Source organism: Labrus bergylta, chromosome 12, assembly GCF_963930695.1.
Source record: "Labrus bergylta chromosome 12, fLabBer1.1, whole genome shotgun sequence".
NCBI classification, from domain to species: Eukaryota; Metazoa; Chordata; class Actinopteri; order Labriformes; family Labridae; genus Labrus; species Labrus bergylta.
Window position 1 is genome coordinate 27,047,396 of NC_089206.1, and position 22,048 is coordinate 27,069,443.

The window sequence follows — 22,048 nt, forward strand, 5'->3', positions numbered from 1 at the left end:
AATCAAACAAACAGATGGCAGGAGTCAGGAGACTGGAAAATGTCCTCTAAAAGTTTGTAGTTTACAAACTCCCTAACACAATGAGTTCATATTTTAACATATGTATGTAACTGTATTTGAGAAAAGTAGCCTGTGGTTAAGTATTACTGACTCTTTTCCCCTCATCCAGAAGACACGGTCATCCAGTGATCACCTCAAAAGCCACTGATTGATCAAATAATCCCAACTGAACTCCACAGTAATCTGCCAAAACGTGCTAACCATGCCAGCTGCAGACCCCTACCTACTACTTTAATGAGAAACTGATGATTATCAATGATTTCTCAATTTCTCCCATTCTTAAAATGAAACAGGCAAAATGAAACTCTCATGAAGGCAGAATCCCTTAGCTGTCAAAACAACAGCGGCAAAAATGAAACATCGGAGGCAGCTGAAAATCATCTAAGCATTGCAGTAAATAATGGGACCATTAATGGGACCACGTCTTCAAGCGGACTAGCGCACAATACATGAGTACAGTACGATTGTGTTTACACTGATCAAATGAACCGGACTTTGGGGTCAAGTGTACTCATATCCAGGTATGGATCTCTAATGTGCAACCAACCTCAGTCACTTTTTCTATCGTCCAGAATACAACAGGGCGGCTGCAGCTCAGGTGGTAGAGTCGTTGCCTCTCAACCAAAAGACCAAGGGTTCAATCCACAGCTGGTCAACATGTCCGATGTGTCCTTGGGCAAGACACTTAACCCTGAATTGCTCCCACTGCTTCAGTGGTGGTGTATAAATGGGATTAACTTCTGATGGATGATACTACATAGCAGCCACTACCATCAGTGTGTGAATTTGTAGGTGTGACATGCAGTGTAAAAGCGCTTTGAGTAGTCAGAAGACTAGAAAAGCTCTTTATAAGCTGAAGTCCATTCACAAACAGATTCTATGATCTTCTCATCAGACACTTTGTTGTTAATCTGACAAATCCTTGTGAAATTTTAGAGTGCATTTTCTGCAATGTAAAGCTTTGCACTAAGGCATGAAAAGTTTGACGTATAAGTCATGTTTGCATAGTACATTCAGCTGAAGAACAGTTTTGTCCTCATATTTTTAGTGTTTGATTTAGTTGTCTGCTGTCACAACAGCCCTGAATTTTCAATGGTTATTTAAATCACACTAAATCAAAAGTTTTTCTGTTTTGCACTCCTGTCTCAGGTATGAGTCGGGAATGTTTTTATCATCACATCACTGTGGTAGAGAACAGAGCCTTTTGTTTTCTACGTGGCAATCTGTGATTATCTATAAATACACAACTTGACTTAGCTCCTTTGTGGGACACAAAAAAAAAGAGTCTGAAATCTCTAAAAAGACGTTTCTCTCAGAAAGTATTCAGGTTGATGTTGAATTACAAAAAAAAAAGTTAGGTAACCTTTGCAGTAGCAAAGTTTGGAAGAAGATGTGAACACAAGGTTTGGATTTGCTCTACGTGTCTATTTCTACTCATCTTTCTTTATATCCTCTCCTTCTTTTCCTTTTCTTTTCTCTCTCTTTTCTTGCTCTTCTCTTCTCTCTCCCACGATGAGGCACAGATATTGTTGTGGTGAAAGAGACAGCGAAGCATATCAGTGCTCTCACATTCCCGTCGTTCCTACTGCTTCAGGTGGCCTCCATGGAACTACAGCCCTGCAGGAAGTCTAATCTCATCTCATCAAACCGCACACACAAAGCCACACACACACTTGCCACACACACACACACACACACATACACACACACTGACTAATTTCAGAGAGCATTCACATACAAAAGAGAAATAAAAGCAAGTATGGCCACATGCACACACCCACCCACACACGAGTCATGACAAAAGGCATACACATGAACACACACATACTGTACTTATAGACACACACACAATCATCATGCCCCCCAGGGCAGAGCAGAGAGGACTATGGGTAGTCTGCAGCCTGCAGCATTTATCACTCCTCCCTCCCTAATTTAATATATCACTCCTTCATTATTAAGTTTTCTTTGGTCATTCGTCTTCTTCATCACTCCCCCCTCCCTTTCAAATAAAAATGCACATGTCCTGTTTGTGCAGTTTTGTCTCTCTCTCTAACTCTCTTTATGTCCTCCATCATATCTTACTTTATTTTACATCTTAAACTGTATATCGTTCTTTTTCGTACTCCCCTCTTCTGAAGAATGCACCTCCTTTTTCATCTCCTTTCATTTATCAAAACCGTTATCACACACCCCCGTCTTCTTCTTTTAAAGTTTTTTTTTTTCTTTGCAGTTTTGCTTTATTACTCAGATGATATATATGCTGTTTGGTGAACGCTTTCATCTCAAGTTTTTTTTTTTCGCAGACAGGATGAGCCGGAGTGAAAAGAAGGGCATCGGAAGATTTACATCCAAACCTGCAAAGTTTCACAGTTTTACAGCCAGCCTGGAGGAAGCCATCTTAGCACTGATAAAAGACAGACTGCTTTCACTGTAATCCTGAGGGGAACATATTTATCAGATGACTGTGATCGAATACAGCAAAATAACTGATAAATATATATTCCTAATGCATCTAATATTTACTTAACCTCTTAACACATCTACAGAGGTGGTCAAAGCCGTGGTCAAAGTATCGATGTCGGGGGGGGGGGGCACTCGTCAGAGCGGTGGAATGGTAAATAAATCCTCATGTGCAGAGGTTTATATACAGGTACTTGTTTGTGTACACAAAGAGGGAAACATGTTTTTTTCTTTTCATTTGCAAACCTCAGAGAAGTCCATAAGAGCCGTGTCAGCCCTGATTTGGTCTTTTTCAGGTCAAAAGAAGTCTAGACGGGTAGATTAAATCCAGATCCACTTGGCTGAACGATGCGGAGATTTCCTTAGATGTCCAAGTTTGAAATGTTTAGCAGATGCAATAATGCAGAGCAACAAGACAAAACATGCAAATCAAACCGTTCAATTGAGTTGATGTAACTTCTGGATAAATAAGAAGCTTTAATGTGTTTTCACTGTTACAGTTTACTGAAGAAGAAAACGTTTGTTTGGCCAGCCCTGTAGATGTCAATGATTCTAAACACTTAGAAGATTTAGCTTTTTCTTCATCTTAACACAAGAATAAACCATGCTAGTAGCTTTTTGAGGCTGTACTTGCTCACAAGAATGCTAATGCTCAGCAGAAATAATGCTAACCATGACCCCCCTCTGGGCTCAACAAGTTAGCTTGCTACCATTCCTTTATTATCACTTAACACAAAGTAGAGATGTTGTTGATGGGAAACATCATTAGTTTTAAGGCATTATGTAATAAACAACATTCTTTGATGATTATCAACTTTAACCAGTTAGATTAGCCGGATGAAAAGTTCTGGAAACTTTGACCAAAACGATTGAAATTTACTTTAAAGGGCAATTAATGTCTGCATCAAATTTCAATGCAATCCATTTATTTTGCTGGTTAGGTGAAAAGTTTGACGTGGTAGTGGTTTTTGGATGATCCATCCTCAGGGCAAAATAAATGTATTTGATGAAAGTCCATTCAATAGTTGACATTTCAGTCTGGAACAAGTGGATAGTGATGTAATTAATAAAGCTAGCTGCTATCATGGCAGTAGCTCAGACTGTAGGAACCAGAGGGCCTCGGCTAAAGTCTGGAAGACTGGTTATATTCTTTCACAAATTCATTCATTCATTCACTTCAACCTAAACTACTTCCTCCGTCTACCTGCTCTGGTGATCAGCTGATAATGGAAGTTTTTTCTTTAAGTAATTAACCAACCAGATTCGGGCACAACCTCTCTCAACCAATCATCCTGCTGCAGCAAAATGCTAAAACAGTTCTCTCTCTCTTCTGCATCATTCTGTCATTTCAGGGCAACTGCTGCAACCCACCACCGCCCCAGTCACCTCCATTCCAGCTCAGCAGAGTCCAGATTCAGGCTCATCATAGCCTCCATCCTCTTCACCACCACCAGTGTCTAGACTCCATAGAGGGGTCTCCTAACCTGCTGTCGGCCTCATTACCCTTCCGAGTACATGAAGTCGTCACGATGGAGTCTAATCCCCCAAAGACTTTGCACATTCAAATCTAAATTGTTGCAAATTTATTGTTAAATAAATAATTGTTCATTCTCAATTAAGTCTCTGCTGATTGCAATGTTCACAGGTCCTGTTTGTGTCTCTCAATAGCAGGGTGTAAACCTGAAGCTTCCTTTAGGGATTAATAAAGTATGGAGAACATTTTTTAAATACCCCATAAGAAATATGCAAAGGGAAAAACAAATCTCAGTTAACTATGTTTAATAAAGTGTTGTGTTTTAGAGCAAGTCATATGCCACACTGCATGTTAAAGTAAATATACTCAGTGTCATTTTTAAAAACTTGATTCTAACTTTGTCAAACCCTTTGGGGGAAAACTCAGAGTCCCTGCCGTCTGCTTGAAAGTGATCAGTCTCTCTTTCTTCTCAGCACCTCGCTGCGCATTCAGCTTCTCCTAAGAAAACATAGTTAAACTTTTTCAAGACGCCCACAGAACAACATTTTTCTTTTTCAGACTTTGAAGAAGACGTCGCAGTTATTTACGGCTCTGCCTGGCTCGAAACAGACTTTCCTCTCTTATTACTACGTGACAAGTTTTAAATTAGGTCTGATTTGTTCCCCCTAGCTCCTACAGCTCTGGTCTGTTTGGTTTATTTAACTGATTAGTCTTTAACAGGGGAGGGCAAAAACAACACACACACACACACACACACACACACACACACACACACACACTCCCCCACACACACACACACGCACACACACACACACACACACACACACACACACACACGCACACACACACACACACACATATGCACACGACATCACAAACACTGAGGGCCTGATTCACTAAGAATTGTATAGATCCAAGATTTGTACATCATTTCCTCTGCTACCTGCTTCATCTCAATGTCATATTCACTAAACAATGATATTCAGGCGCAAAAAATGCCCAGTAGTTTGTGCTGCCCTGGGCTGTTTGCTCTCGTTTTGCATCAGAATGTGGAGAGATATGTTTACAACAAAGTAAAGTGTGAGTGGAACAACAACTAAATAGAAAAAAACAACAACAACAACATTTGCATCCTTGTCGAGTAAAACAGCCTAAGACTGTCTCCACAAGTGGATGAAGTGTCGAGCCACTGACAGCCCCAGAGTGATTTAACACCTGTTTATATCAATAATATGTCAAAGTCATATTTACAGACTCTATTTCTAGATGATTTATTTTAATTCATACGGAGGCAGAATTGTTTGCACAGGGCTGTTGTGACGGTGTTAGGGAATTAGACGCTTTTTGCCATGAGGCCGATATGCAGTTTTTCCCTGAATGGCTGCTAATGGTTCATATAAACAAGTGCAAATTGCACTGGCTCAAAGAGAACGCTGTTTGCTCTGTAGCGCAGTAAAAGGCATCTACAATGTCTTTTTGACTAGTTTGTACACGTTTGGCTGGCACAAAATCCTAGCCATTCTTTTCACAAATCAGGCCCTAAGTGCAGAATACAAAAGGTTAATCGGATTTGTCTGTAATCTGAGCAAAAAAGTTTGATGGTTTACAAGGCTGAAAGCAGGAAGGAGTGAAGATTGAAAGTTCTTCGATTCATAAAATACAGCCTCTTAACCATGTTGCTGTTCCAGGAAAAACATCTTTATGTCTTCTTTTCTTTCTCCCGTTTATCTTTGTAACCACAACTTCTTCCTCTGGCCACTATCTTTGAACAATAATCCTTCATTCTGAGCTGCTTTCTTTTGTCTAAATCCTCTTCTCTCTTTCTGTCGCTCTCCTTATCTGCTCATCAGGTGCTCATCCCACCTCCCTCTCTGCTCAAATCCACCTGGCCGTTGCAGAATCCCTCTGAGAGCCTCTCAATCTCTTTGTTTCTCACTTTCACCGTCACCCACCCCAGTTGCCATCCCTCCTCCCGTTATCTCTCCATCCCTCCATCTCCCCGTCCATCTGTCTGTCTGGCCTATTTTCTCCCGAGGATTGTTCTTGTGTCTTCCTCTCTAAACAAAAAGAGGTAGTGTTCCCCTGAGGGGAGATAGTCTTGTCTAGCCCGCAGACCTGCAGCTTCAGCCCCTATCGTCCTCCTCCTCCTCCTCCATCTAATTGTCTGTCTGTAGCCCCCCAGGCGATCACCCCTGTCCTCCACATTTTCTGCTGCTCCCTCTTTCCCTCCCTGCCTAACCAACCTGAATGCCAACATCCACCACCTCCTCCCTCCTCCTCCTCCATGGTCATTTTTCTGACCGCAACCCCTGCCTTTATGTCCTTACAGTAATTCGCCAATAATAGCCCTGCCTCCATCTCGTCTGGTTCTTTAACCCCTTCAGCGATTGGCCCTTTTCCTTCAGCCAAAACATCTTTTTTCACCATTACACATTTCTTCCCCTCCGGCCATCACTGCTATCCCCATTTCCATGTCTGTTTCAATTTTACCATTAATGTACGGAGAGAGAAATCCATTTGAAGCTGTCTACTCTTCCAAGGTGGCACTCAAGGACATTTATACCCTCTCTGGTCTCATAAAAGGCTGTTTTCCTTTTTTCAAGATGGAACTGATTTACCAGAAAATCTACACGAGAAATAAAACTCAACACTTTATGTTTTATTTTTTTTGGATAGGCTCCTTCAATTTTATGATTACCATTCAAAAAAGCTCTCTCCACCCATTTAGGAAAAAAATGTTTCTCTGAAACTCTTCCTTTAACCTCTTTAAAAGATTGGTAATCTATCCAGCAGGATGTGGCACTTGGCTCGAACATGGCTTTAACTTTTAAAAGTGTTACAGTCTGTCAAATGGGAAAATCGATTCATTTGTTCCCCCCGGGATCTCCTTCCTGTTGTTTTCTCCTGCTTCCTCTTCCCTCCCTTCACTTTTCAATGTCTCCATCTCCTCCATCCCTCCCTCCGTGACCCCATTCCACTCCTTCTCTCCCCCTTTGTCTACCTCCCATCAGCCCTCACCCCCTTTTAGCTTCACTTCACATTATTAATCCCCAATACCTTTGGGCGGTAGTGTTTCCTTTCCTTTCTCTCTGTTGCCTTTCTGTCTGCCCATTGGACCAATTTTTTTAAATGTCACACTTCTGAGTAGTGTTAGCACCAAAGCCTGTGTTTTACACTGAAGAGATAAAAGAGAAAGTACTACCACTGATGATTGAGAACCTAGCCTGGATTAGTGAACAAGAACTGGTCTGGAACCTTCCCTTCTTTATACGTTATGATGTTATCAATAGGATCAGAGAAAAACTGCGGCTAGATGCTTAAAACCATTGGAACATCTGGATATTAGACTTAATGATGGACTGCCACGCATGGTCGCAAACAATACAATACATTCATAAGACTTCTGATTCAGCATAACACAAAGACGTTTAACATGACATAACTATATAAATATTTGTTTTGTTGTATGAACTACAGTTCAGATTTTCTAAAAGTGATGCGACTACAGATTCAGAACTAGTTCCTAACTGACATGGGATATTTGGGGCCGATACCGATATTAGGGAGAGGAACAAATCCGATACCGATATATTTGCCGATATCTTTCTTACATCTATGTTCGATGTTAGATAGATATTGATATACATATTTATTCTGTTGATCCCTCAAATGAAGTTATCATACACTTGCGTAAAAGAAAAATAATGAAGATATGATGGTCACTCAACTGGACATTAATATGTATATATTTGCATCATCCCTTACACACTCACTGGAGAGTGATGATGCTTGATATAATCCATACAGCGCCCTCTACTGGTGACAGCCAGAAAGAGAACTGCTAGTGTAATTCAAGGATACTCACATGAAATGCTAGTTGACTGGTGAATAGGTCTAATAATATCGATATATATAATATATAGCCGATAGCCACTTGATATGCTAACATCGGCCAATATTATCGGCTGGCTGATTAATCGGTCGAGCTCTATTTAGACCTTTACCCCAAAAAGTTGCAACTGGTCCAACCTGAATTAAGTCAAGAGGAATTTTGAAACAAGAGAGGAATCAGAACAGATCAAAACAAATAACTTCAGAAGGGAGGCTGTAGTAAACACTTGCTAATGTGAAGGTACATTCTGCCTTAGCCTCAGCAATTTCCACTGATGAAGTTTTAACTGACCTTTAAATACCAGCCAGCTTTTCTTCATCACTCACTTGGTTCTGTTTTCTCACTTTCCCCTGCCCTGAAGCCACCATTTATTTCCAATCCTCTTCTAAATAACCTATTTCTTCGTTCTCGCTCATTTCCTGACCTTCTCTTTTCTCATCGTCTCTCCTCTGCCTCTGATTTCTTCATCTTCTTCTCCTCCTATTTCTTTCTTCTCTTATCTGGTCAACACCTCGTTCTTTAACCTCTACCCTCCTCTGACTTGTCCTACTTCATCTATCCCCCCTCACCCTCTTTTATAATCCCTCCTCCTCATACGGCCATTAACAACCTCCTCCTTTCTCCCTTTAACTCTCTCCTCTGTTTCTCCTTCTGATGAACTGGGCTTCCATTCAAGTGTTGTCAAACAAGCTATGATGAATTAGAAAAGCGGAATAGAGGAGTCACAACATGATTAATACTCTCCCCTACCACAAAACAAGTTTTCAGCCCCACTTCAAACAAAGAGTGTTTTTGTTGATGAGGTAATTATGCAGTAAAAAGTGGGAAAGCATTTGTCAGATGAATCGGTCAGGGTTGGGCGTCCTGATGGCTCAGTCTTATGTATCACTGATCTATCCTCGGTTCATATAAAGACTGACACATTATCACCTCTTCATTCTCTCTCTTAGCCTCTCTCTATTACTCAGTAGTGCCAAAGTCAGCACCAAAGGCAAAAAAAGAACGGCCTGAAGATGAAGTAATGTTGCAGATAAAACATTCATTTCCAAGAGAGGTCACACCTGCAGTGCATGAATTCAGCTTTCATCCATCATGGTTGTAGGGTCAATATAGAGATTAAGAGTCGAAGCAGTTTCATTTTTTCAAGAAAAACAGGAAATATTTTGGACAGTATCAAACATCACCGACACCGGACAACATAAACACTAATACGTTTCTAATGTCCACATGTGTAGCAATAAAGTCTCACTTACCAACCTGGAGCTTCTTCAGCCTGTACCTTGCTGAAACAGATTTGTTTCAAGCAGAGGAACGATACATCCTTGAACTAGAAAAGAGAGAATTTGCCTTTGTTGCTCTGCTGAGTGCAACACTGTGGTGGCATGCTTTTGTTATAATGTCAAAAGACAGGGGACGCTAGGGGGCTGTGAAAACTTGAAGGAAAGTAGGGGGAGGGAGGGGGGGAATGGATCTATGTGTTCCTTTTCTACACCGATCTTTCAATTGAAAGAAATAACACACCACTCACTAGCCAATCAGAATTGAGAAGCTGCAGTGAGTGACACTGATTTATCAGATAAATATATTTACTGTTAACATTAATCAACAGTAACAGTAAGACAGATCACTGACTGTTCACAAAAAAATACATTGAATTAAGAAGTTTTATTTTTTATTTTTATTGCTATTGTAATGTACAAGGAATGTAATTAAGAGGGAGGTCTCCTGTCAGAGACTAACCCTATAGTGGGGTCCTTAGCATTGCAACATTTGGGAAGCCCTGGTCTAGGTTGATGTTTTAGCTGCATTGAAAAAAAAAAAGTTTACTCATTGGTTATAATATTTTAAATTAACTAGGAACTATTGGTATTTATACCAACTGATTTATGGCCGTCTCTTTATGCAAACATCCAGACGGTTGGTGAGTTTTTTCTCCAGATTACTCTCTCTGTCCTCTCAATAACCCTCGGCTCATCCTTTACTCCTTCCTTTGTTGCATTTGCTACAGACCGAGGGGCTGGGAAGATGACAGTTTTTTTTTTATCTCACTGGGCTTAATTGGTTAAAACTTGAAAATATTATATAATCTTCTCCTTAAGCTTTCTTCTCGTGTCTTTTTCAAGAAGTAACCCTCTGCCTTCAGTTCAGTCCCACGCTTTTCTAGTGACGTCCTTCTTAACATAAATACCTCTTTATTCCTTTCCGGCATCAGTGGGTGATGCAGTGACGAGAATATGGGTGCTGTCTTATGTCTGGAACATTGACTCTCTCTCTCTCTCTCTCTCTCACACACACACACACACACACACACACACACACACACACACACACACAGACACACACACACACACGCACACACAAAGCGAAATAAATGCCCAAAATGCATGAAAATACCTCAGTGTCTCTGGTGTTATGACTCAGAGTCAGGCCACAAAGGACCATCTCTCTCCTGCTCCAAAACCTCATAGCATGACTTCTCCCCAACAACAACAACAATAACCACAACACGGCAGCAGTAAATAGCGGAGAATCCTTCCCTGTGGCAGTGGTAAGAAAATCTATCCTCCATGAGAGGGAAGAACGTAAACACGAGCCACTTCCACTCGACAGTTTGGTTTGGAATAATTGTGGTTCAATGATGCTTGACTTACAATTTCACACAATGAGCTACATCAACAACAAGAGCCAGACACATCACTTTAACAGTGATCCTAATGGAAGTGAACACAGCCTCTACAACAACAGACAGCAAAACATCTGGAAAGCAAACTCAAAGCGATCCTGTGTCATAAGTCAGTTCATCAAAATCCTGATGCTTAGTCAAATAAAAAAGCCTACAGGAAGACCGAAAGTTTATCATATATGTGAGTCAGCCACAAAAATGCAATACAGGAAAGAGATGTGAATAAACTATTTAAATGGCCTTAAAATAACAAAAAAACAAATACATAGTTGTAAACTTTAAATACAGAAGGATGTTGTGATTTGCCCAGGCTTGATCATTGTGGTTATTCATCATTCAGAGCTTTAAAACACAGTCAAAGCTATAAACAATGGACTCTGTTAAAGATGTATTGTCATTCATTCTCAAGCTGCCTCTAAAAGTTACGATTCATCAGACATAGCACACACACACACACACACACACACACACACACACACACACACACACACACACACACACATACACATACACACACACATACACATACACATACACACACACACACACACAGACACACACAGACACACTGCGTTTTTTCAGGAACTATGTAACCTTGAAATGTTCTGAAATGAAAACCACCCCATTCTCTATTTGTATTACTTAAAAAAAAAGTTCTGATTTATGACTGGTGCAGTGCAAGTAAATTGTTTGGCTGCATGAGTCAGTGCTCTCCAAGATGCGTTCTTTTTTAAGTTTGATGCCTCCAAAAATGTGATAATTTTAGTCCTGTCCAAAATCAGATTCAGTTCTGTTCTGACCAGTTCCAGTTATGGAAACATTGTTGCAGAAGTTAGTTATATGTTTATGTAAATACGTTTTATATACTGTAATCTATGAGCTATTATTGTGCTTGTGCAGATTCACATGTGTCCTGCTGTCTTTTATCAACACCTCAAGTCCTTTTTAAATTTCTAATTCATTGAATTATAATGTAATTTAATGTGACAGATGATGACATATGTGATTCTATTTAGTAAAATAAAACAAATCTGTTAAGAAATACACACAAACACTCACACACAAACGACCAGGTGGTACCCGCTGCTTCAATGAAGGACCCGCAGACAGTCGGGGGTTTATGGGATTTGTAGTGTTTCTGTGTGGTGGAGCGTGGCATAAACACAACACTGACAGCATTCTTAACCTGATGGGTTAATCTCCTGTATATGGGTTTGTGGTTTTGTTTGTTTGGGTGTGTGTGGGTGGGTGGGTGTGTACATGCGTGTGTGTGTGTGTGCTGAAGTGTATTCACAAACAAGTTTTCCCCCCTTATCAGATGTGTCAAACGTGGTCAGAGGCATGCTGGGTAGAAATGTTTATGCTCAGGACAAGTCCGAGCTTCCTTGTGTACACAGACAGGCTGTGGCTCGAAATGTGTGTAACATCTCTAAAGATGTATGTTTGTGTGTGTTTGCATGTGCGTGTATGAGCAGAAGAGTCACGTCTTTTACCCTGAGAATCTTCTGTTTACAGAGACAGCAAAGATAAGAAACCAGTCTGCTCTCAAAATCCCCTATACCTCCATTTCACTGCTTTCTATCTGCATTTCTGAAATGCTTATATGCTGAAGCCCCATTGGCCTTAAAGATGATGAACTGGCCTCCAATGATTGTTGGTTACAGTCCCTTCTGATATGACAGATAGCTACATGGTGCAGTGGAAGAGCAAAGGTTCCACAACGAAGAGGTTTATCACTTGAAATAATCCAGTGCTAACTCTATTAAACTAGATGCTGCTAGGCACAAATAATATAAACATTACACAGAGCTAGTCCAATAATATAGGTCATGCCTTAATTAAGATAGAAGACAGCTTTCCCAACATTAAGTCAACCATATGGCTCTTAAAATTCCCATTAACAAAATGTCTACAAGCACAGTGAATGTGTGCATGACGATGATGGCACTACTTGTTTACAGATAAGGCCTCTTTTGCTCTCACAATGCTAGCACAGCATAAAAATCACACACTGGCGCAGCGATATGATCAGTTTAGGACTGGTTCAGTATAAAACTAAAGCCAGAGTTACACCCGAGCTTCCTAATTGTACTATCGCAAAATCTCTGTATTAGGGCTTTTGCACTTGCAGAAGATTCCTGACAAAACTCCTGATATTTGCAAGGGGAGCAAATAGCAGAATATTTCCCTCGGACTTCACCCGGAGTTTCTCCTTTCAGACCCCTAGTATGAATCCGTGGAACTACACATAGCATTGATATTAAGGAAAATATTCTCATTATAGCATCCTATAGCAGACTCTGTTGCAGACTCTGTCTCCCGCCGTGGGGAGCATATGTGAACAGCCAGTTCAGGAGAATAACCGGAGCAGTCCTCCTGAAATGATCTAGATATTTTCAGGAGTGCAAATGTGAAAACGGCTTTAGTTAAGCACCTTACGACACTAACATTTTCATAGCTGGTTTTGATGTGATTGCACATGTGAAAACAGCTTATGAAAAGGTGTTCAAGTCCAACTGAAGATCTCTGACATGATACTCTGCTTCAGTTTTCATGGAACGATAGCGCAGTGAACTTGTATAAGCTAGTTTCCTGGGTGAGTCATACACCTCATTGTGTCTGAAATTGATTATCTTTTAGGTAAGGTCTGCTGGAGAATTTTCAAAGGAGGTCTGAATGTAGATCTATCCTTCAGCTGTAAGCATTTATAGTTTTGAATGCCCTCACACAGTATGTGGCTTTCCAGAAACAACCACAGCAGAAAACAGTCCGTGCTCCGGGCCTAAGTGTTGTTCCTTCACTATATAACTGCTTTTTGTCTCTCGTTGCCTGTTTTCACTGCTCTGCACATCATGTCGGCTCCCTGCTGTTTATGTCCCTGTCTGCTTTGTCTGCGTATTGTCTATCGCTCTTTGTATTTTTCCACTGGACCCCAACATAACGCCTGCCTATTGTGTCACTCACACAAGCCCCAGTGGCCTAATGGATAAGGCACTGGCCTCCTAAGCCAGGGATTGTGGGTTCGAGTCCCATCTGGGGTGGTTTACAGCAGAGTGGTGTAGAGAAAGCATGCTGGGCCCATAACCCAGAGGTCGATGGATCGAAACCATTCTCTGCTGTCTGTGTTTTGTCAGGAGATGGGCTCCTTGATGCTGCAGTATTGATTGTGTTGCAGCACATTTGCCACTCTCACTTGGTGTTAATACCATACAAGACAGCTAAGTCCAAACCTACAAACTAATGAGCATTTTGATAAGTACTGGAGGTTTGAAAAGACACCTGTGTGCTTATGTGGGTTCTTCAAAATGCTATACACAGAGAGTACTGAAGCATGCTGCCTAATTTGCTCAAAATACACATCAAGACTCACGCCTACATGGACCTGCTCCTAAACACACACACACACACACACACACACACACACACACACACACACACACACACTGAGCCAACAGGAGGAAACTGGCGCAAACCCTTGATAATGAAAAAACCCACAGCAATTGAAAGTTGAGGCCAGTTGCCGTGGTTACCAAGGCTGAGGAACGAAGACGAACCCAAGGTGACCGACAGGGCTGTTGATCACCGTGGCAACAGTGGAGCCCTGCATACCCACACACACAGACAAGCACATACACACACACGCACAGGATCACACTGTTTAAGCGTTAATCGAGCTCTGAGTTTCTGAAGTCTGCAAACTTTCCGCTGTAACCTCAAAACATTTGAGAAGGAAGTTCAAAACTCCTCGGCTCACAGTTTCACACTTATAAACACAAACACACACACTCAAATACTAGCTGAGTATCTTAATGAGGCGTGTCTGATTTGTTTCACTGTGTATGTAACATGTGTCACATGTTTATATGTACTCACGCAGCTGATCAAAGTGTGTCTGTAGGCCGTCTGGTCCTGGAACAGAGCACACCATACGAGCCTTCTGGAAGGTGCTCCACTTATTCACTAAACTCCTCTGGCCTCCGATGTCATTCTACACCACAAGAAGTCAAATTAAAATTTGTCTTTAGGTCACAAGTAAGTCATTGTTCTACATTATCCTAACGCAACCTACATGGACCTAAAAAGATCAGATTATGCAAATGAGAGGTTTAATCAGTTTACATTTTTATATAAAAATATTTCATGAGAACCACTTGATGATTATCCACAAAAATAGGACATTTAACAGTCAGAAAATGCAATTTTTAAGAGTTATGATACTTCATCATCTGAAATGAACAGTCAACTAAACTGCTGGGAGATCCAACACATACATTTAAAGGGGCCATATTATGAAAACTTTGACAATGTTTTTGAACATATATCTGGGTAACCTGAGTGTCTACTGACCCACAAAATGTGAAATGAACCCATCCATTCCTTTGTTTGTGGTCTGCATGAGTCTTACAACACAGAGAAAAATGCTCTGTTTCAAATTTGCTCTCCTAGTGATGTCACAGTGGGATTCTGGTAAAAAAACAAAAACAACCCCTCCCCTGGTATCTCAACCCATGGACTCCACCCCCAGCCTAGAGCAAAACTTTTGTGCAGGTCCGCTATTTTCAGGAAAAACTCAGGGGGGGCTCGCATTTAAAGAGACACACACACTAAAACGGAGCGTTCTGAGAGAGCTGGTTTATACAGACCTCCTCTGGTGCTTGATTCATGTTATATTTTGACCAAAGCACAGCACAGATGTTTCATTTAGACCCCAGGGGACTGTTTGAAAATGTAGAAAAAGGGGTATAATATGTCCTCTTTAAATAAAAATGTAATACTTATGATAAAGGTAATGTGATAAAGCTGCAACTTAGAAATCACTGCATAAAAATCTGATTATTTTCTAAATTAATTGATCATGTGTGAGGTTTCTGACATCAGAATAAAAGGTTAAATCATTATTGCAATAGCTTTACATGTTCACCAAAGGTTTGAGATTCTCAATTTTACTTTGATGTGCAAAGCCATAAATGTTTATATCATCAGACCAAACACTGTGCAGCATGTACAAACGCTACCTGTACAGACAAACACATGTTTACATAAACTACATGCACACAGTTTCTGATATGTGTCAAAACTCATCTTAATGTTTAGAAGAAAAAAAAACCCTCTCCATACCTTGCACACTCGAGCAACTCTGGAGTAGAGCACCTTCCCAGCGGCCCCCTCTGCCTCCTGAGCGCGCTCAGTGAAGAACACGTAGACCTTATCGTCTTCTGGGTTATCAGTTTCAGACAGCGGCGCTACCCGCACAAACTGGGCATCTGGATGGACGGGCAGAAAGACAGGTAAACTATCAAATCAGCTGCAGCACGATCTACCTCGGCTGATATGGAGGTTATATGCATGTAGGGGTGAACAGAGAGTGATAGAGATAGAGTGAAGAGATGGTGGATGTTCACTCTAGTTTACAAACAGCAGAACGAGTCAACATGTATCGAGTTGTTATCAGAAGAAGACGTCAACATACTGGCCTGAGAAGAAAAAAAGAAAAACAACTGGACGTGCAGCAGGCGTGAGAATGTGGAAGATTTAGAGCAAAAGACATTCAGCATGGTTCAGAATAGTCAGTTTACACAAACAGGAGCAATGAGGAAGATATCTTCAGATTAGAAACCAAGGAGTTAAGAAATAGATGAAGAAACAGAATAAACATTAATGATGTCGTTATTGTATGAAATTAAAGCTCCTGTGAGGAGTTTTTAGCAGGTTATGAAACAGACTGAAATGAATGTTGATGCCACTTTAAGACGTTCAAAAGGAGAAGACCATCAGCATGAACTTTGGACATTTCTATTCTGTTGTATTTAATATTGGAAACTGCTGCTAGGGAGTAGATTTTTTTACAAGACATCTGACAGTTAAAAAGAAACATGTTATTGTTCTAAACTAACTACAAAAAAGATAATCGAAAAAAAACTTGGATAGCCTTTTACTGAATGCTGAGCTTTTTATTTTTCTGGCCTTTTAATGAAAAATGGTCGATGTGTAATTCTAATATTTGCAGATGTCTAAAGGACATCCTGCAGTAATAAAACTACGTTCATATGAAGCGACTTCTACTAGAATCCTTTGAGTTTAGTTTAAGAAAGAATGAGCTTCATACTTTTTGGATTCCTAATTCATTAATAGATTTGCACTTGCCCTGCAGCCAGGTGGAGTCGTACTGCTCCGTGCGGATGACGTGACGATTTCCCAGACTACGGAAGAAGGCGGAGTCTCGACTCATGAAGTCTGAGGTGATTCCAGCATACAGCTCCCCATCTACACAGAATAATTAAAGGGTTAGGCAGACCTGGGCATGGCAGAATGTATTACAATCAGATAGTTTGGTATTCTCACAATGGATATTCATACTAAGGTATTTGGTCTTACACATTTTCTGGGGTCAAGTCAGTTTGGCAAATAAGGAGTGGTTCTGATTATAACAACAAGTTTAAGGTCAAAAGACCTTTTGAGTGTATGTTTTCTAAACTATCCAAATCCAGTTTGCCTTTTCCCCATTAACTGTGGAAACATGATTCATATTTTCCTTACTGATCATAATCATGACGTGTTCTGCAACAAACCTTTTGTTAAGTTTTCCATTTAATTTATTCTCCGGATAAACACTGGTCATCAACACCTCACTATATGCTTTGAAAAAACTAAATAATTACCAACAACGGCTGAGGCTGTTTTCTGGATTGGGTCATAGGGACACTTCCCCTTCCCACACTCTGTCTGGCTGTAGGAGAGAGTCTGGTGCTCCGACTGTCAAAGAAAACAAAGACAGAGGTCACTCAGACGGACAGGGAGAAAATCCACCGGACAGAAGACAAGAAGTAAGAGGAAACAAGTTGTTAAGGAAGACTCTTTATTTCATTTGAACCATCTTTTATACTACTACTATTACTGGGACACATCAATTCATTCTTTCTGTAATTCATTCTATAATTCATAATTGAATATGTGTCCACTGATTCTGTTCCAAATGTCATCTGAACTACCCTGCCACACACACACACACACACACACACACACACACACACACACACACACACACACACATGCAAACGCTCACAGATTGAGCAGATAATTGAGGGTAATCGGGCTAAGTGGAGGGATTTCAAAATGTGTGAAGTTCAGTCTTAAATCAGTCAGCACCACCAGCTCCTCTAAGCTTCACGTCTGAACCTCTCTGATCTCTCACACAGCCTTTCATGGGATTAGCTTTTTCCCTGACACTCACTCTCTCTCTCTCACACACACACACGCACACACACACATACATACACACATGCACATACTTCAGACAGGCATGCACACAGCCTCAAAAATGTGAACACAGGAATGTGAGGTGTGATAAAAACACACAGTCTCTGATCCAACACTCACAAAACTGCCTACACACAACACCACAGACACACACACGCACACACATGCACACAAATGCAACGATCAACTGAAGCAATTTAGAACCATTAGCCTATTTCTGACAAAATGATAACCCACATGTGTCAACATGTTGAGAAATGACCAGCATAATCAGTATGGGATAAAGGACACACACTTTCTTGGGCTCTAGAGTTTCATGTACATTAACGTTGACATACAAATGTCAAATAAAAAAATCTCCTGTGTGCGGTCGCCCACAGAGTGCAGCCTCAATGACAAAAAGTACACTGTATATATTACAGACAGATGGCACAGGTAGTGCCACTGGTGGATATGTGGGTATAGGGGCAGACACCACACGTGATATTTCAGAGCTCTGCTGATAGGACTGTGGATAGGGGCTACGACTGGGAGTAAGAACACACACATAGGATGGTGGCTGATGAGGAAAAAATGTGTTTTCTGTGGATGCAATATGTGTCTGACCTGATCTTCATAATTATGCATACGTCTGGTTCATTTTTAACATCTGTTTTTCCCCCTTGTGATGCTGCTCATTCTGCCACTCGTTCATTAACTGAAAACAGATGATGTGAATGTGCTGCTTTCACAGGTTATGAGAAATTGAAAAGACACAATGGAGCATTTCCAGTCTTTGTGAAAGGTGGCATTGCTTGCAATAATACCTGTTGGAAGATGCCAGTGGGTATGAAAGCACAGCGAGGGTTGAAGGCTCCAGTGCCACAAATGTACAGGTGAGTCTGGTTGAAAGGCTGCAGGACTCGCAGGAAGTTTGCACACTCCAGCTAGAGACACAAACCATGAAGGGAACACAATGTTAGAATACATGAAGAATGCAGTGCACTTTATGGTTGGGGGGACTTTATAGTCATTGGTCAAATTTTAAACACTATAGGAGCAAAGTGAACATTACGTTTAGGGCCTGAGCATTATGGGATTTTTTGGGGCCAATACCGATATCAATATTGGAGGGAGAAAAAAATCTAATACCAATAAATCGGCCGATATCTTTCTTAGATCTATTTTCAATTTGTAGAGATAGATTTAGATTTGTGATGATCCTTAAAATGCAGTTATCAAACACTCGTGGAAAATATTTATAAATAAGATATTGATAATGATTGTTGTAATGTGCTGTATGCACACTCTGCTGGTGACAGCCAGAAAGAGAACTGCAGATGGAATCCAACGATACTCAAATGAAATGCTAATTAACTGGTGAATAAATCCAGAAATATTGGAACACATCTGCAATAAATTTAGCCGACATCGATAGTCACTTGGTAATATCGGCCGATATTATCGGCTGGCTGATTAATCGGTCGGTGTGTAATCACGTTTCTCTTCAGGTGCAATTAAGAAATAAAGCTTACACTTTTCTACAGCTACATAAGTTTTTTATGCACAGAGAACATGCATTTCTTAAGATGCACTGAAGCATAAGCATATTCACATATCAGATTTGTGTGTTACCCGATGAGTGTCACATGCTTTTAATCTATTTTACTAATTGTGATATCCTGGCCAGCATCAGAACTCTCTTGTTTGTTTATTGTTTCTACACGAATCAGATTCATTCAGTTCCGCTCTGGATTGTTATCCATTATGCCACTGTCTTGTTTTATTGTTGCACAACTCTTTAGACAGTGTCTAATGTCTGGCAGTGTAACATTATTGCTTTCAGTAAAGACCAGATGAGAAAAGCTGATATGACCTGACCTGTAAGCTGCTGATCCATATCTGAGTATATCTGAGTTAACATACTTCCCCTCCCTGTGTGACTTCAAAACTGATTGCCTGCCTTCATCAGTAAGACACAGTGGTCAAACACGTTGCTGTGCTTATGCAATGTTTGTGTGTGTATGTGTGTGTGTGTGTGTGTGTGTGTGTGTGTGTGTGTGTGTGTGTGTGTGTGTGTGTGTGTGTGTGTGTGTTTTGTGTATGGGTGAGTGTTTGTTGAGTCACCTCTGGATCTTTCCCAGCCATGAGACATTCTTGGACACGGTCTGGACTGGCCGGCCAGAACAGCTACAGAGAGTGAGATAAAGAAAAACACAGAGGGGGAGAAAAGATGTAAAAACTGGTTTCATAGCTCACTCTTAATTTGTTAGAAAAGACTTTTGGCATTGGCAGGTGCTCTAAAATGTAGCAGGATGGAGAGAGTCAGCGAAAAATGATCAAACAAGATGAGCAGTTTCAGGAGGAGAGGCGGGTGATTCTGATACCTCTTGTGAGGGAGCTTCAAGGAGGAGAAAATTAAAACCAACTGGCACCACACCGCCGTGTCCTGTTTATGAACCAAGCTGTCAAAGCAGCATGGTGGCAAAATGATTAATTAATCTAATGCTTAACTGTGACTACACAGGCTTTGGCCACCGTTATGTGCTTATAAAGCAACTGTTACCGTAACTTGTTGACTTAGTTAGCACAATCATGGCTCCTATAGAGCTGTCACAATACCAGAATACCACGGGGGAAAAAATAGAAGTTCTAGGAACCCAATATTGGATCATATCATGTTTTCAATTACAAGAAGTTGCACACTGTCTAAAATGCAAAAAATAAGATCAATTAGATCAATCCAATTTAGACAGCACTCTCTTTCTTTTGCTCAGAACAAATTTTGACAATAATACGACTAAAGATCCGATCATTTTAAAGTACTTTTACAGTACTTTTTTGATACTATCGATCATTAAAGGTGGAGTCCGTAGCATTGTTCACTGCAGCTTGTAAACACAACAGTCAAACTGGGCCTCTCCTCCTGGGCTCACCGACCCCAGAAATTCACAAACACTGCGAGATATACTCTGTATGTTGAGGCCTACTGCTTGTACCTACACTGCAAGCTACTGCATGCTAGCACAACAGAAAGCAGGCCAGCTCCGCCCAACAGGTAGAAGCTAATCCTCGTTTTGGAACTAGATTTGTTGGCTTGGCGTTTCGCCTCATCATGATTATATTTTCTCTCCTTTTTGCTGCTACGTCTGCGTCTGTCATATTTGCCGGCATGAATGGTGTCCAATGGCTGAAATATATCCAATCCTAAACTCAGAAAGCTACTGACTCTGCCTTCAAAACAACAAGGAACACATCATTTTGAAAGAAGTGGGATCAAAGAAGAATCAAAGTATTACACATTTTAACAACCTTACATCCTAAATGTATCCTGTATTCTTTAGGTTTCTAAACCTTATGGTCTGTGTGGTAACACCTGTTCCAGTTGTTCCAGTTGTTTATCAGATCAGTTTACTTCTTCTGAGGGTAGGAGTATTAAAGACTTCTTGATTGATCCAGTTTGGAAGAGCAACATTTTAGATTCAACTGGAACAAAGCCTCTTTTGCTCCCGTGACTCAGATGTTCAAAGGCACATTATATTTCTTCTTATTCAAAAGTTTCAAGTCCGCCTGATTTAAATTAAGTTATAAATGTACATGACATGAGATGTTGTGTCTTTCACAATATGTTGTGCTTGCTTTGGTTCGACTGTTGGCCCCAACAGAGACATAAATGCCTCGTGTCAGTTTATGACATATGCTGCAATTTCACTTTACATTTGTTTTCTTATTCATTCTGTATGTAGACACTTTGTCATGTGCATCACTGTCAAATAAGAAAATATTATGACTCTCTTTCCAAACTTTTTTCCAACCGCTGTTATGCAGAAAAACAGACACGCAATGGAACCTGTCAAAGTTAACAAGCAGAGCTGAGCTGGTTCCAACTATGGCTCAGGGGCAGACATGTAGACGTTAAGAGACTTAAGTCTTTAGTGGAGGCAGGAGACAGTGTTTATCCACCTTTTTAAACTGTCTGAATCAAATCCACATGTTGTTTCAGCATCACGTCTTAAATGCCTTCTTCATGTTTCAGTTTGGATGTTTTTTTTTACTCTCCAATGAATTAGTTCATCTTGAGTTCAGGTAAGATAATCGACCATGTAAGGCTTTATTTCTAATCAGAAATAAATATGACTTCACTCGAGGGCCATTATCTTAAATAGTTAATGACTCACTTAATAGAATTAATGTAATCAAAGCAGCATGCACATTGCATTTGTAGTCGAAATCATATTAAAGC

At 40.5% G+C, this 22,048-nt stretch overlaps 1 protein-coding gene and 1 non-coding gene across 3 annotated transcripts in view; one reads left to right on the plus strand and one right to left on the minus strand.

The window, feature by feature from the left end:
• The window catches only part of sema3h (sema domain, immunoglobulin domain (Ig), short basic domain, secreted, (semaphorin) 3H), a 64,759-nt gene that overhangs the window by 14,145 nt on the left and 28,566 nt on the right, over nucleotides 1–22,048 (minus strand). For both annotated transcript variants that reach the window (XM_065961323.1, XM_065961322.1), the window contains exons 3-8: nucleotides 19,933–19,995; nucleotides 18,633–18,752; nucleotides 17,229–17,322; nucleotides 16,714–16,833; nucleotides 15,688–15,833; nucleotides 14,443–14,557 (exon numbers count right to left, since the gene is read on the minus strand). In XM_065961323.1, the coding sequence (XP_065817395.1) occupies nucleotides 14,443–14,557; nucleotides 15,688–15,833; nucleotides 16,714–16,833; nucleotides 17,229–17,322; nucleotides 18,633–18,752; nucleotides 19,933–19,995 (658 nt within the window). The remainder of the gene's footprint in view (nucleotides 1–14,442; nucleotides 14,558–15,687; nucleotides 15,834–16,713; nucleotides 16,834–17,228; nucleotides 17,323–18,632; nucleotides 18,753–19,932; nucleotides 19,996–22,048) is intronic.
• trnar-ccu (transfer RNA arginine (anticodon CCU)) lies at nucleotides 13,538–13,610 on the plus strand. The gene has a single exon. It is a non-coding gene; the product is annotated as a tRNA-Arg (tRNA).